This window comes from Scatophagus argus, chromosome 5 (assembly GCF_020382885.2).
Source record: "Scatophagus argus isolate fScaArg1 chromosome 5, fScaArg1.pri, whole genome shotgun sequence".
In the NCBI taxonomy this organism is placed as follows: domain Eukaryota; kingdom Metazoa; phylum Chordata; class Actinopteri; family Scatophagidae; genus Scatophagus; species Scatophagus argus.
Genome location: NC_058497.1, coordinates 6,312,470 through 6,329,569, shown reverse-complemented (window position 1 = coordinate 6,329,569; position 17,100 = coordinate 6,312,470). Strand labels below are relative to the sequence as shown.

General features: G+C 40.2%; 1 protein-coding gene across 4 annotated transcripts in view; it reads right to left on the bottom strand.

Moving 5' to 3' along the window:
* sik3 (SIK family kinase 3) overlaps positions 1-17,100 on the bottom strand; it is a 30,880-nt gene that overhangs the window by 8,012 nt on the left and 5,768 nt on the right. Inside the window, exons 2-17 of one of the 4 annotated variants that reach the window (XM_046388558.1) lie at positions 11,662-11,778; positions 11,005-11,068; positions 10,358-10,519; positions 10,038-10,162; positions 9,659-9,782; positions 8,912-9,030; positions 7,453-7,563; positions 7,207-7,341; positions 6,738-6,818; positions 6,208-6,317; positions 5,741-5,897; positions 5,447-5,596; positions 5,279-5,352; positions 4,126-4,260; positions 2,470-2,611; positions 103-222 (exon numbers count right to left, since the gene is read on the bottom strand). In XM_046388558.1, the coding sequence (XP_046244514.1) occupies positions 103-222; positions 2,470-2,611; positions 4,126-4,260; positions 5,279-5,352; positions 5,447-5,596; positions 5,741-5,897; positions 6,208-6,317; positions 6,738-6,818; positions 7,207-7,341; positions 7,453-7,563; positions 8,912-9,030; positions 9,659-9,782; positions 10,038-10,162; positions 10,358-10,519; positions 11,005-11,068; positions 11,662-11,778 (1,926 nt within the window). Of the gene's footprint in view, positions 1-102; positions 223-2,469; positions 2,612-4,125; positions 4,261-5,278; positions 5,353-5,446; positions 5,597-5,740; positions 5,898-6,207; positions 6,318-6,737; positions 6,819-7,206; positions 7,342-7,452; positions 7,564-8,911; positions 9,031-9,658; positions 9,783-10,037; positions 10,163-10,357; positions 10,568-10,620; positions 10,792-11,004; positions 11,069-11,661; positions 11,779-17,100 lie in introns of those variants that run through there. The other 3 variants (XM_046388559.1, XM_046388560.1, XM_046388561.1) reach the window with 3 other exon arrangements.

Below are 17,100 nucleotides of genomic sequence, written 5' to 3'. Positions count from 1 at the left end.
GATTATAAACTATAAAAGGATCACAGTGCTTTGTGTAACCTTCATGGATGGGTTTGGCTCATAATGGCATCTTTATGACAGCCATTTGACAGGTGCAAATACCTGGATTTGCTGGTGGAGGATTTGTTGCTCTTGCTGGTAAAGGACATGCTGCTGCTGGGTGTGTTCCAGTAATCGCTCATCCTGCTGGGCAGCATACATTTTCTGGAGCTGCTCACACTCCTATTGTAAACACAGACATGCAATTTACATGCTAACATGAAAAGCAGTTTCAATTGCATGTAATGTGACAGATCTAAAAAAGAAAAAAAGCAGTCAACACTTGATCAAACAATGGTTAAAGTTCACCACCAATAACTGGATAAATAAAACGTACTGCATCCTAATCGATTTCAAAATCTGGTCACATCATGCACAATCTCAAACAAGTAGGGACTACAAGATTTGAAAATAAACTACAGGATATTATCAGGATATTTTTGTCAGAGGAAGAACTGCATCACCTCATGATGCCTCTCAAGTGATCTCATGGGGAAGCAAATGTAAACAAAAAGGAGACTGAGGTGCAACAACTTGCTGTGGCAGTGCTTTATAGTGGGAAAAGCCGAAACGAGCCTGGATGAGAAAATGGTCAGGACACGTGGTCAACACACATTGTCTATTCTTCAGCAAGCACTGAAGGTGAGATACTAAACTGTCCGGTTTATCTGTCAACAGTATTACACCATGTAATGTTGGCCTCAAGAGCAACAATGTATTTCCGTCGCTGGTGAAAAAGTACTGACGTTATTATACAGATTTTAAATCCTAAATATCAAACATGTCTGACATTAATTGAAGCAGCCACAGTGAGTCTCCGAGCAGTTTGGAAGATCCATAAATGCATCACATTCCCAAACGTACGTACTTACTATGGTCAGGATTAAAATCAGTCTAACGCTTCTGGCGTCTGAGCCTTGCATTACTTAGTTTTCTTCACAATGATTTTACATTCATTCAGCTTATGTGGTGCCCAAAACCACTTGGGCGCTGCACCTAAGCCTTATATGGTAGGAAAAACCCTGCTCATGAAGTTTACCATTGCATCTACTTTACATCTCCAAACACCATGCATTAAGCTATGCATCGTTTGGCTGAACAAGCCAGGCGAATGCCTTGCTTAATTATACTACTGACGTTTAGTTGGTAAAATTAATTGCATTGCTAACACTGAAAAAGCACATATTTTCATGAGTGAGATGTTGAAGTTAATGACGCTTTATGAAGTCTATGAACTTTTCTGCTCATGTGATCAGCTATAATACATTTAAACTAACTAACTAACTAACTAACTAAGTTCATATAGTCCACCCTGCACTCACAGTTGTAATATCTGCGCAGTCTTGGTAGCAAATAACTCAATAAGCTTTTTCATTTTTGAACTGTCCTTTCCTAGCTATAGGTTATATATGTGTGTTAACCTCTCCTCTATCCATATTAACCCTCTTAACACTTGGGAGTACTGATAAACCCAACACGTCAGTACAAGCCTAAGATGAGGCACCCGCTGCCTGCCCAAGATGATTATCCTTCTCCCTACCTACGCCCCCGACTGGGAGAGGTAATCTCGTTGCAGTGTCACTACAAATGATGTGATGTCTCAAGGAGTAGCTTGAACTCAACTTTAAACTCACCTTAAGAAACCCTGTATGTTGTACGTCAAGTTTAAATAATATCAGTCTTTGAGGACAATGCTCAGAGCGATTCGTGTGGTTCACACTTTAAAGCTCACTTGCTTAGCAGCTGGAAAGTAGGATAAAGATTAGTGAAGCGATATATAGACCTGAATTTCATTCCCTGTCAGCATGATGTCAACCCTTTCACTTTAAACTTTATTTTGTCAGGATCACCAGACATTTTTCCTATTTGAAGGTAATAAATTCTGCTGTGCTTCAAACATCATAAGAAAATCTTACACCAGTTTCATCTTACGGTGCATTTAGAGTGCTGATCACATGCAGGTATGGGAATATATTTAATGGCAAATATCTTTTTTCCCATAAGGATGTTATCTAATATTCAAATGGTGTTACTGTATTGACATGTATACATGTTAAAAGAATTCATGTGTTTTATTTATTCATGAATTTATTTCTGAATTCATGTGTGGTATGGGGCTGTTATTCAGGGGTTGGGCTTGGCCTCTTATTTCCAGTGAAGGGAAATCTTACGCCTCAGTATACCAATGTTATGCTTTGTAACAACAGTTTAGTTTATTAGTTTTATATATTTAGAATGAAATGTCATTAAAGTTCCTCTTGAAGTAATGGCCTGGTGTTCCAATACTTTTGTCTATATAGCATATCTTAATTTTCTATCTCCAGATCTGACCACTTTAACACTGTAAGCTCACCAGTCCTGTTCTGTTTTTTTTTGTTACCATTAACTTCTCATTGTAGCTTGTAGCTCTAAAAAAAAAATCTGACATACCTGCTTGAGTTGCTTGATCAAGCTGCTGTTCTCTAAATGAGCCTTGAATGCCTGGATGGTGGCAGCGCCATCAGAAAACCGTCTGACAGGTGAGAAGCGCTCCATGGGGAGATGAAGGGTGTTACAGTCCTTATAGCTGGATCTGTGGGGAGGGGATGGACCACAGGCAGCAGACACAAACACATATGTATACAAAAATACACACACACACACACACACACACACACACAACGTGACAGATAACACAGACACATTGACATACGCATAGTCAGTAATACAGACACAGGAAGAGACATGAAAATTTTGAGCTCTTGCTTGCATAACTTGCACAGATATCACCAGACAAAGCATCTGATGATGATACAGTCACTGCATTTCATTAAGAGCTGATGTCGGTGAGATCATGAGATCACAGCATCTGCTGGTGCAGGTACAAATTCATATTATCAAGCTGCATTTTAGAAAACAGGATCTGCCCACCACTCAAATTTACCTACCACAAAATTTCCATTTCAAAATTCAATACTTTTCGTATTTCTAGAATTCTTTGTAGACCATATATGACATTACAGTACAAAGTCTGAAGTTCATTATGTAAATAAATAGTTTTAAAATTCAACTATTAACTATTAACATGTATGTTACATTCTAACTATGCATGCTATGATGGTGCCAAATAACTGCCAGAAAGTTGCAGCTAGGCATGGTATTTGTGATGCAATTCAGAAACAGTGGCTCATTTTCTGTCAAAATAATTTGGTTGCAGATATCTGGTTTGTACAGTTACAAGGCATTTTGCAGGCTTGTGACATACATGCAAAGAGGAAGGAAAGTGTATTCAGTTGCACACCATGCACTGGTAAACATTTTGGTGGCATTGGCTGCCTGCTCCAAAAGCCATAAAATAAGAGAATTCTGCTTGTATGACTGATTTATTTTTATAAATTCATTTTTTTTTTTCAAAAACAGAATAGCGATAATAGCGTAAAAAAACCAAATATTTTTCATATTTTCTCCATACTTACCGAGATCTGGACATTAGTAAAATCAAATTACATACTTGTCCATACTGAATGGCAACCCTGACCACTGCATCCAAACACAAAACTTGAACAAAACTGAAAAAGTACACATCTCAACAATTTTTCTAAACTGAGTTAAAGAAAGATGCGTATAGGAAACAACAGCTGAAATTACAACATAGGACAACAACAAAACACAAACATTTGACTGCTACAGTAGAGAAAATACACAGAGGTATGATTTAGCTTTGAGGGACTGCTCAGTCAAAAACAAAAACCCGCTAGATCGCTGGAGTGAACCTTAAACATACCTGCTTGTTCCATGTCTGTGGACAGAAACAGTAATTATGAATCGTGGTTTCCTGATGATGTGGAGATATGTCTGTCATGTGCCACACCCTTCACCTCCAAAACCACTATTACAACTATATCCATTCTGATTGGAAGGTGCACAATAGTCACCTGATGCGAGTACATCATCATCAATGTTTGTGGGAGATCAGCTGTGTGCGTGGGTGTGTGTGTGTGAGAGAGAGAGAAAAAGAAAGCTTGGCTTAATATGCCCATTTAATGTGAGAGTATGTTTGTGTGTGTGTTTGTGCATATACAGCTCGGAGTGGGCGTGTCCCCTCACCGGGTGTGTGTGTCGGGGGCCCAGCCCCCCCTCTGGCGGGGGCCCTGGGGCCGCTGTGACTCTGCCGAGGGCTCGCCATGCGATGTGCTCGTGAGCGCGTGCGTCGTGTGCCGCTTGGAGCGGTTCGCCAGGTACCTGGGCCGCAGGGAGGGGGGAGGATGGGGGTGAGGGTGGGAGACAGGAAGCAGCGCTGGTCAGCTCTCTGTCCTCAATGGCTAATGGCGACGGGGGGAAAGGCCCATCCCTTCCCACCTCTACCAATGGGTGCCATCATTTATATCAGCTTAGCCAATCAGAAAACATAAGAAAAAATTACACCAAAGGTGGCGGTTATAGCTTATGGATATCCCACAACCCCGCAGCTTCCAATTTAAACAGTGACTATTTGCCATTTTTAATCATTGTTTTTGCAAGCTCCAGAGTTAGCAAAGCTGTGTGAGAAAGGGTGAGAAAGTCTGGAGAATAATTTGGCACGCCTTGGAATAGGAAAGATAAAGAAGCTTTCGGTCAAAGAGTTTGAGAGATAGGAGGGTTGAATTTGGTGGCAGATTTAGTTTGGATCTGTGGCAGAAGGCACTTGCGCAATGGAGATAGGAGGAGAAATGGAGTAAGCACCACAGCAGAGTGGCCATCTCCCATGAGAAAAAGCAGAGCAGCCTAGAGGCACTCACTCCCAGCAACCCAGGACACCAGCGAAGTCTACAGAAAGTGCTGTCTGAAGAGGACAAACTGGGGAAACCCTAACCTGGACTTCTGAATCCAACACACCAACTCCAGATACCATACCTGTGTCTATCCTTACCCAGCCCTAATGTTAGATCCTTTTATGTCAAAACTCTTATTTTTCTGAAATTCTGTTTCAGGCTTGTAAAAGCCTGGTTTACACAGATCTGTATTCCAAACTTCAACTGATAAATCACAGCAAATGATGTGACATCAAGGCTCAAGAGATAAAAGCGATAAAGAGATAAAAAACTGTTTAAAAGTGTATGCTTTCAGGTGATTACTTATTGTTAAGCTACCTTTCCTTATTTCAACATTCACACAGAACCTACCAACCTGTCGTCACAGGTTACAGGCCCTCCAGAGCATCCAGTTTAGACAGCACCTCTGTACAGTATAGCCCTTCACTACAACCGTCATCGTGGGTTACCTCTGTACTGCCTCTTGGTCTGGTTCTCCATCCGAACCCTCCTCATCCACTGGAGCTACTGCAGGGATGGGGTGCTAAGAGAGATGAAGAGTTTACCAGTCAACACTCCTTTAGCTTGTATGAGGGGAGCAAATACAAATCGACATGTGCACAACTCCAGTTCCTCACCGGGCTGGCGACAAGTGGTGAGGGCCCCCGGGGCCTCTTAAGGAGTTGAGCGTGTAATTGAATGTTGGCCCCGCCATCAGATGCTCTTCTACCAAGAGGCCCCATTCCATTGAGCAACTGCAAGGTAGGGGGTTGCAGCAAGGACTGCTCCTGTAGGTTCAGCAGACGTGGGAAGATTGAGGAGATCCATAAAGTTAATATTTAGAATCTTCACATGCAGGAGATGCAGATTAAGTGAGGCCTTCTAATGTCACCTGAAAGGCCTCGCATCAAATCTGACCCAACTGACTGTACCTTGTACTCTAGCTGCTGTGTGGGTTGCAAACTCTGTGTGGGCATGAGAGTGTGCATTTGGCCCATTGTGGGGGCGAGTGGGGGGAAGGGAGGCTGGGGCACGGCACCACGAGGGAAACCTGGTGGCAGTTTCTGGAGGTCCTCCTGCATCTCTGTCCTGTGGTCAGAGGAGGAAGAATGACAGAAACAAAACGTTTTGGAATTGGTCAAGCAGATCACCTCAGGCTGCAGCTGTCAAGTGGGCCATAATGACTGCAACCTAATGCTAGGGGTAACACTGACCATCAAATAAGTCCACTTAAAGTGCTTTTTTTGTCACTGACAGGTTCAGATTTTAATTCTGAGAGTCTAATAACATTACAGAAAAGATCCCTACAGAGTTAGAGTTAGACCTCTCTCACAGAGACAGAAGCAATAACACAAACATCGCTGAAAGCAGATTGCAGAGTTGTGTGTTTATTCTGTACCTTTGGTCGGGTACACCCACAGTGTGCCGCCTCATCGACAGGTAGCGAGCCATGGCCTCGGGAGAGGGCTCTTCTCCTTCATCACTGTCCAGTGACATGCTGCCCTCGGGCTAAACAATAAATTCACAAAGATATTTGATCATTGGCATTGCCCTTCAGTAATGAGTTGCACGCTTGTGTTCATGTACATAACATACCCCAAAAGGATTAATATTTCAGCTCTCATGCAAACGTTTCAAAGTTCAGGTCTTCTATTAAAATTGCTGCAATGCAGTGATCTGATGCTTTTTTTGGGTTCAACAGCATTTGTGAGTCAGCTTTGAGGCTGTATGAGTTATGTTTGAGTGTGTGTGCATGTATGTGTGATTATGTGGGTCTGATAATACTCTAGGGAGCAGCTACACGAACAGTAGTAAACTGTAATAGTAAATTCTGAACACATTACCGGTGGCTATAAATGTGGTGTGTACTGTTAAAGGTGCAAGGTGCTGGACACCCACTGCCAGGTTGAAGCAACAGGGTCAACTTACCTCAACAATCTGGTTCTCTGGGTTGATGAGCTGGACATGGGGAACAGTCATGCTGACGGGATTACCCTGCGGATCCGTCTGCTGGGCACGCACACAAATACACACAGGTCATGTGAGGATTGCACTAATTTTCAAACAATCCCCTTAGTGCAGTGGGATTGGCAAATGTGATTTGAAGCCAATCAACTCCATTCAGTGGACAGAAATGATGACCACTTCTAGTCAGACCGATGAAACAGTACTGCAAAAAAGGCACCTCTAACAAAACCGCTCTTGTTCAATCCACCGTTATTTATATGAGAATGACGAAGACAACATATCCACAACAATTCTATTTTTACATATATTAGAGCAGAAATCTTGATTACAACAACAACAACACAACTCTCCAGATTACCACAGAGCCATTTTAGAAACTGACATGTGTATGCTGTAAAGCCACAATCACAACATTCAGGCAATGAATTACCTGTACAGCGTTAAGAGGATAGCTAATGGAGCGCGGTGTAGGTAGGGCAACAGGCAAGGTCTTGTGTTTTTTGAGGCGGTCAGCCAGCAGACTGTAAATGGCACTGAAGTGATCGTATGCATCTGTTTGTAGGGACTACAGAGGAAAACGCAGAATAGAAATGAGAAGCAAGGGCTTAAGTCTGACAAAATGAAACTTTAAAAACTTAAACATATTAGTGCAAATCGACTATGTACTATGTCCAACCTGCAGTGTGCGCTCTCTGTCCAGGCCCATCTCAGACATGGCTGTCAGCACCTGCTCAAGGACGAGCTCCGTCTCTCTCTCCGTCTTCACCTGCTCACACTCCGCTATCAGCTACAAGGGAGAAGTGATGAAAGGGTGACTGATAGCAAGCCTCAGGGCAGCAGCAAAAGACAATTATGCTAAATTTTCAAAGCCCGAAAAAGCAAAACGGCAATATCATAACAGCAATCATAACCCAACCCAAACATAATAACCCAGTACCAAGTATCAAAACTTCTGTAGTCAAGCAAAACCTGCATTTTACTCTTTTTGTACAAAGATCTATTTTTATAAAAAAAAGAGGTGCACCGATTGACTGGCCAGGAACAGCTGGTTTTCCGTGTTCTTGGCTTAGACCAGAAACCAGCTGGTCAGCCTCCTTATCTCTGATTCCATGAGAGAGCAAGAGAGCAGCGAGTGATGGTATGTGCAGAGTTAGCCATAAATGTGAGCTGACTGTAAATGTCCAGTCACAGTCAATTGGTAAATAAATGCTACGACTTGTCAAGACCAAGCAGAGCTCCAGTGTGTCGTTTCATCACTGTTTGTAAAGTGAAATCTTTGCCCCAAAGCATAAGTGAGCTTGGGCCCAAGAGGAAATCGCAGATTAATGACCTCTGTCCGGAAACCATGCAGAGAAAAGGTTAACAAGAGGCTTGAGAAATCTGCTAAATTATCTCAGCCCTGATGCATGTATGCTGTAAAATGATATGAGACACTAACATTTATTTTGTTATATAGATCTGCTGCACCTGCTTTTGTTTGGTAAAGTAAAATATGTCAAATAAAGCTGGGTGTACAGCTCATTTTCAGTTAATTGTTATTTGTAGCTCTTTCCAGTTGCTTTATATTGAGAGGAAATTATAAAATATAACAATTTCTTTTATTATGAATTTAAAATTTCAAAAGTTGAATTTTGTTTGTGTATGCTGTCAATTATAGTTCTTAGAAGGAACTGCCAAAAATCAGTATGGGCAGGTCACGCTTAAAAAAGGAAAAGGAAATCGGAATTAACCAAGATTAACGCAATCGGTGCACCTCTAAAAACACCCTGACCATTTGTATGGTTTGCTCAGAGCCAATCACAGCAAGTTTTCTTCACTTTAGCTCGTGACTTTCAGCAGCTACAATGCTTACGTCTGTTCTGGGGTGAAGTCAAGCACTGTGTATTTGAGAGCTGGCTTCTCAGTGTGCCAGAACATATCAAATTAAGTGCTCTATTAGTGCAGGTATCACTGTAAGGGTACTGGTATTGGTGCTGCTATCATAATTAGCTTTTAAACACTCACTACTCAGTCAGCAGAGGAGGAAGACAATTACCTGACACCAAAATGAAAAATTAGGCAGGTGATGTTCTTTTGCTTTAGGTAAATGAATCTAAATCAAGATATACTGTTGAATACTTCCACGGGGGTCTCACCCTGTCGAACTCTGGGTCCGGGTCTCCTTGTCTCATCCACTTGTTCTTACAGATCTGCTCCATGGTCAACCGTTTACTGGGCTCCAGCACTAACATGTGTCTGATCAAGTACTCACAGTCTGCAATAACAAACAAATGTAACCAACACAAATTCAAGCTGACCAAACCCCGTGTTAAAAGGTACCGTGTGGAATATTTGACCACTAGGAGCACTATAGGTGCAATATTTTCAAATGCAGTTCCATGTTTTCTTTGTACTGTGCACAAAGACGTATGTAGCACTCTCATGAGTGGGACCATTCACACTTTGCCATCTGTGTCACACTATAGTATTGATCATAAGTTTATGGAGATAACCAGCACCTACTAAAATAGTAATGCTCTCATAAAAGCAGTGATTAAGACTGCTAAGCCAACACTAATATATATACTGCATGATGTAAATTCAACTTTGCAAATGTTCTCTGAGGAAGGAAACACATTCAAAATGTTTATTAGAACTTAGAGACATAACAGGGCCAAACACTGAAAGTTTAACTTTCTTTACCAGAAAATACCACATGGGACCTCTACCAATTTTAAGCCAATAGTGCTTGATGACAAAGAAATCGATTTTGGGTGTAGCGGCATTTTCTAATTTGCTTGGACCTTGGGTGGAAAAAAAAAAGCTGGATGACAGCTTGCACCAAGTAAGATATGGATTGAAGGAGGGAAAAAAGAAAGAGTACACACTGACTGGAGACCTACCTGTGGACATGAAGAAGGGGATGCGGAACTTGCCACTGAGGACACGCGCCCGCAAATTTTGTAGAGTGCTGCCGTCAAAAGGCAGGGCGCCGCACACCAATACATACAACACCACACCTAAGCTCTGCACAGCAGAAAGAAAAAAAAGCAGGAAAAAGACTTTTTCAAATAGGACTTTAAAAAAAAACAATTAAAATTATTAATTGAGCACTATAGACTATCGGTGAAAAAACTGGCACTATTTTCCAAACAAAAACATGTTAGGGCCTCTCATTCATTTATTCTTTTTGTATTTGTTTTCCTGGGAAGCTCAAGCTAGTTAGCCGACTCCTGTGCTGCAGCCTAATGGGGTGTTATTCATACCTCAAAATCTACTCACCCATATATCTACTTTAGGTCCATCGTACTCTTTGCCCTCAAAGAGTTCAGGTGCAGCATAGGGAGGACTACCACACCATGTTTTTAAAAGCTGGCCTCGAGAGAACATGTTACTGAAGCCAAAATCTGACAGGGAAAAACGAGAGGATTATTCAATCTAACCAATGTCCTATACAGAGTAAATTCAATCAACCCAGTAAAATGCTCCTAAAGTACATGTTGATGCTTGCCTACGCCCACTCACCAAGACAGTTGAAAACCGCTATATTAAGTTTCCCACCCACACATTCTTAGGTGAAAAAACACACACATAACACATACCTGCAATTTTGATGTTGAGGTTGTGGTCCAGCAGCAGATTCTCTGCCTTTAAGTCTCTGTGTACAATGTTGCGGCAGTGACAGAAATGGACTGCTGCAACAATCTGCTTGAACTTCTTCCTAGCATCCTTTTCTGCCATACGCCCATGAGCCACCAAGTGGTCTAAAAGCACACACAAACATATTGTACAGTTTAAATATTCACAGTATCAAGAATTTCCCTCCAGGGATTAATAAAGGAATTCTGATTCTGATTCTGATATCTTACAGATAATATATACATAATATACAGAAAGTGAAACCTGACACTGGTCTGGTTTAGGATATCACAGCAACACATCAAAATGAAAGGTCAAAAGGACTTTTGTATTCTTTTAGAAAACATAAAAATAGGACACAGAATATTGAACATGGTTTCAGACAGACATTTTAACTCTGTAAGTAAGTTGCACAAAAGACAATCACAGAAAAACATAAAATCAAGCTCAGTTCAAGAATGAACATGCAGTGCAAGTTTAGAAAATCCTCATCAGCAAAATGTTCATTACATTTTGATGTCAGAAAATTTAAAAACACAAGCTGTCAAGCACAAGGGCAGGTAATGTCAAAGTCAATCTACATCAGGGTAACAATTTGGAATTTTCTTACCAAATATCTCTCCACCGCTAGCATACTCTGTTACCAGATAGATCATCCTCTCTGTCTCCATCACCTAAACACATAAACAAATAATAACAACCATGATCCTCAGATCATCTGACAGGCCAACATCAAGTGATGTGTTGGTGGTTCACAACAGAATGAATAAGCATTGTTAGGTATAAAAACAACAGAGGTAAATAGAACAAAAATTGCTCAGTGTAGTGTTCAACGAATGTGTATGAGGATTTCAGTATTATTCCTGATATTAAAATTGCTGGGGACGGTATCAGAAAAGACATTGTAAAAATTTATTTGAGACCACTTCAACAGACAGAAGCTCCCAGTCAGAAGATCATGGCTATATTGGGCAGCACCCCTGATGTAAAACCAACGGATGTGAAAAAGAACTGTTTATTTTCTGTGAGAAACTCTGTAAAAACTGAACTGACTATTTTTTCCCACATAAATCTTAAAACTTAATACCAACCAGTGCCTACAATATTAAATACTTTGGTACAGTTAAAAAAAAAAACTGCATGTAATATCAGATCCTGCTAAATGAAGACATACTTTGTTTGACCTTTACCTATTGGGCCATGGATCTCAGATGTAAGATGTGAGCAGTGTGCGTTATCAGCTCTGTGGGTGATTGTAAGTATATACCTGGTAGAGGCGGATGATGTGGGGGTGCTTCAGCAACTTCATGATTTGCACCTCTCTGAAGATCTTTTTCAGGTTCTCATCATCCAGCTGGGTCTTATCCACTATTTTTATAGCCACCTGGAGACAGAGAGACAAGAAACAGACGGAGGGAGAGTTAAGGATAAATGATGATAAAGGAAGAAAGGGTGAAGAAGCAAAGAGAGAGGGTGAGATTAAAAAGGAAACATTGAGGGAAGAAGGGCATATGGAAACCAGAAAGATTCAGAAATAGAGAGGGGATAAACAGAAAAGAATTCCACACAATATGTTTACCAGCTCTTTAATGTACAAAATGCAGATAATATATTCACATTAATGATATTAATCTGACACTTAAATTATGGGCAACAATTTCAGGACACAGGTCCAGTGCCCTTGTAATAATGCTGCAATGACACAATTCTCACGGAGGAGCAAAGTGCCAACCAGCAAAGGAGCAGCAAAGGGTAGGGACCAGGGCAAGTCAGACACACAATCCAACAATACCTGACACCTCTAATCCATGAACACACAGGCAAGTAAGTAAGTAATAAACTCAAATATCAGCTACCACCAGCTTGAGTTTAAAAAAAAAAAGAAAAAGAAAAAAGAAAACAAGACAGCACAAGGAAATGCAGCCATTTCTTAAGATGATGAATAGCTAAACATGATGTTTTCTCTGGATTCCAGCTTGTTTGGGTAACCTGACCTAAGCCATGACCTTTGACTGCAAGCACGACTCTTGCGCAACTGCTGAGCCCTCAACAATGGCTCCAGTAGTGTGGACAGTGATGGTCTGTGACAGGAGCTTTGCTCTGCCACTTAGGAATGGGTAGAGCGCTTTAATGACTTAATCAAGCGAAGCTAATGGGGCTGCCCCACAACACAGTGCCTTCCAAAAGTAGATGAGTGAGTGCAGTCTGTTAGTGTGTGAAAAAAATGAAAAGCATGCATCCTGCATTAACACACACAGACAGATGGACGGACACAGACAGAATCTTATCCATCAAATTCTGTCGTGTGGCATTACAAGGTCTTCTTTTCCTGATAAAAGACATGATGATTTGGCCGACTTGGCCTTCTGAAGCCTGACAAGGCTGACTTCCTGTTACAGACAGGAAGAGGAAGCGAGGGAGCTCCTGAGAGAGCACAGAACTGTGGCATTAATCCAGATCAGTGTGTGTCTGTGTGTGGTTTCCCTTCAAGGGCATTTGACAATTGTGAAAAACATGTGTATGGATATAGTTCATGTCATCCCAAAATTTACACATTTAAAAAGACGTCAGTATGTCAAAGTTGGGGTTTTGTAGTTTCAAATTCAATGGGCCATTTTTTATGAATGAGCTTACAGACCAGCAAAAACAATGATAATTTTACTCTTTGCATGGGTATATTGTCACTGGAGTCTTAAAAAACAGTGATACTGAACATCTGAAAAGAGTGTATGTATGTATCCATGTATGTTTATCTGTTTATGTGGGTCTATGTGGTATTTTAAGCAGTAGGAATCTATTTTTGTCACTGGCAGACATCCAGTTCAGCTGATGTAATCATTCCCCTGTGCATCTTCTGGAGGGTAACAACAGGACATCTGGATCACATATGTCAATATCTACATGTACACATTATGCTCATTTTGAGGAGAACAAGTCATTCTGTAAATGGGGAAACTCTGCAACAATTACAGCTGTACACAAGCTTGGTGTGTGAATGAATATAAACATGGCAGGGGGATTCGTGACACAGCTGGGATAGTTTGGAGCTGACTGACAAAGCAGATTTGCAAACAGTTCAGGTTAAATTGTTACTGTGTTTTGTCTACGATAGAAAAAATCAATTAAGGGCATTTCTTATGATGTAAACAAAAGGAATCTGGTGAGGACATATCTGAACACACTGGACAAATGGGAACTGTGGCTGATGGGTAACGTAACTGCAAGCTGAGCGGTGCTTGGTTTCGACCTGTCCTTTTTCAATTAAGGACACTGGACTAAGATATGTCTCGAAAAACATTTTAAGCAAAAAATAGGGAACTAAATAACAGAATCTGGATCCACATTTTATCTGTGTTGCCTAGCTTGACATTTTGATATGATTTCATGACCACAAGGTAGAGGCTGAGTCGTGCAAATTTGGTGAATGATCAATCAACTCGCAGTGCAATGATCATCACACCTTTAAATCTCCTACTCTCCGTCGAAAAGGAATAGGATCTGTCTACTTGGCATCTTGAACAGATCCAGTGACTGTGCACCATGAGGATTTGCATTTCATGTTAGAACAGAAAATGCTGTCATGGTACAAAGCATACATATAGCCAGATGAACGGTGATGCTAGTGGGTAAGTTGTATTCGGCACACAAACATGTGACCAGTATATCTCAAAGGTCGGATTTCCAGCTTTAGCTCCAGCCAAGGTACAATAAATGTGTTGTGGCTGAGACTGGGTACCTTAGCAACTTCATCTAAGTTCAGCCTGCTTTGCACTAGCTTCTATGGCAATGGAATTTTCCGTCAAAAGATCTGAGTTCACACACCCACACGGTCCTGAGAGGCCGGCTGCAATGAGATGAAGTGTCACATAGCCCCTCTGATCACAAGACACTGACCTCAACACAGCACTATACCAGAGCAGCTGGTGCCCAGCAGAGTAGTACAGACCATTTACTGTACACGGCAAAACCTACAGCACCACCAGCTAATGGAAACAAAAGAAACTTTTAAAGTTTAAAATAAAATACCATCTTGTGCAAAAAAATCCAGGAATGCAAGGGGAAATTAAAAAGTAGTTAAAAAACAAAAACAACATAAAAAAAATCCAGTTATGCTTTGCTTCACGTCAGCAAATTTGTTCTTGGTATCACCGCATTAGAGGGGACACAATGTAGTAGAGGTACCCTTCGAAAATTTGTTTTTTAAATTTAATTAATTTGATTGTGAATGTGTGTCACTCATGGCACATTCCAACAAGGAACTGTTTTGTGATTATCTGTTTTAAATTTTTATTCTGGTTTGCATTTAATGCATGTAAGTGAAACTTTATTTATCATGATGATGACTGTCATTTCAGCTCAGGTAACACCAGCCTGGTATCTAATCAAGAGCACAAGTTGAGTTTTTTTCTCCCAAATCCCCGCTAAACTGGAATGTTAACTTGTAAAAACTTTAAGCACTCTCTTTTTCTGACATACCAACACGCTGCTCTGACTACTGCAAAGCAATTGCGTAATGTAATAGATAAGTTATTGTCAACAACTGAGTTGATTCGGGCAGATTCTGACAGTCATATCTGATTATCAACATAACCATTGGACAACAGCTCATGTATTTAATATCTGTGGTGTGTGCTACGAAACAAGATTAATGGTTAGTGAACTATGCTGAGCCTCAAGTTAAGGTTGTCAGTGTCATGAAGAAGGCTTCTTTTTTTTTAACCTATTTAGATCACAATGGTAACTTATTCTGCACACCTAACCAGGTCTGGAGGAGACTGTGTTCAGAGTTTTGAATTAAAATGGCTTAACAGCACTGTCCTTTCACCAATTGTGAAAGTATTCTTGGTGAGCTATACAGATTCTCAGCTAAGGGAATATGTTACATATTATGATTTCCACATATCCTTCATTAGTGGATAGTGTCAGACCTGAATGCAATTCTTGAATGTAATGTTGAGATATGCAGTGTCAAGTTGAAAGATGAAGAGCTCTACAATTTGCATTTTTAAAGTTAGAGGTAAAAGAGATATTAAGAGTGCACTGTATGGCAAAGTAAATGTATTGGCTGAGGCAAGCACATTAGACTGCTTGGTGTATTAAAATTTAATTGTTAAACACACCTGACCTCATGCAGACTTTTGTTAGTTTGACTATACCAGGGAAATTTCAGTGGATAGCACTGAACACAGTAAAAACAACAACAACATATTTTCAGCACAGTGATGTTTTGGAAAACAATACACTGGTTTATCTTAATAAACATGTATCAATCTATGTCAAGACTTATTTGACTCATTCGCATAAGTGTATAACACTTGATGACTTTTGGAAATGTTGAGCATAGTAATGTGCCTTTCTGAAAAATCCTAGATTTTTGAAATACCCGTATGAGGGCTTGACAGTGCGCCTAAAAATAGATATGTGCGAAGCGGAAAAGTTGTATCCTACTGTTAATCTCTTGTTCAAAACCTGTGAGTCCCACATTCCATAGTAGACCTTTCTGTGATGCCTCTGCTGGGGAAGTGAGAGAAAGGTGAACAATTCTGAGAAATGTACTGGTACAACAAGTTATAAGTTAATATGTGCATATCAGCAGCTCTTGAACAGGGCAGTGCAGAAAAGTGATGTATACAGTATACAGTGCATAGGTTAAGGTTTATAAACAATGCAGTTTCTCAAGATCATGAAAGTCTTATCTGTGGTTTTCTGTGCAGGAATTGAGCAGAAAAGCCTGTTTGTGGTACAGACATCACTAAAAATGAAGAAAAAAGATGATTTGAATCAACAAACTATATCTTCCTCACACATCCCCCTTGTGTGTGTGTTTGTGTCTGATGTTTGATAAGCCTATGATCAGACATCAAACCATGACTCAACAATGTATGAGGTACTTTATTTGCTGAAACAGACACAAATTTTCTTGCTCTAGATTATTTGACTAAACATTACTACTCTCTACACGTAAACCTACTTAGTAATTGTTTACTTAAGACAAATGAATTCTTTTTGAATATGCTTACTATCTGACTTAAGTTTACAACATTAAATGCACACAAACATGGATAGTATGAAAAAGCAAACTGATTGGGAATGAACTTAAACATTTTTCACTCTCTCCCTATTTTTTTTTTTCCATTTATGAGTACATGAACTACATGAGAAAGAGTTATCTTCAAGCCCTGTGTATAACTGTACAATAATATCAATATTTATTTAGACTGTCCCCACTGATAAAATGTGGAGTACCTCTTATAAGGCAGTACTTCCCCTAGTATAATGCAGTATATGTTGCAGGACCGCTGTGCTACACTGCTTTAGTTTTAGCCAAATAAACTGTTAACTCAGCATAGTCTCTAAAATGAAAAACTGACCACAAAATAAGAATTAATAAATAAATAATATCACAGTCCTCGCCATTTTCATCCTGATGTTCTGTGATGAAATAATACTATAAGAAGTGAAAGAGAATTGTTACAATGCTCTGACAAGAGTTGCATACATTGGCTTTCCTGGGTCAATTACAAAGGTTTAGATTTAAGAATGAAAACAAAAAATCATTTTAATGTAGCACAAAAATTAAAACATTTCACACAGCATTAAAAGGTAAACAATATTTATATATGATGTTCAAATGAACTTCCAGCATTCTTTCAGAGATTGCCTTTGAAAACATCCATCTGTGACTAAACACAGAATTGCGTCTATG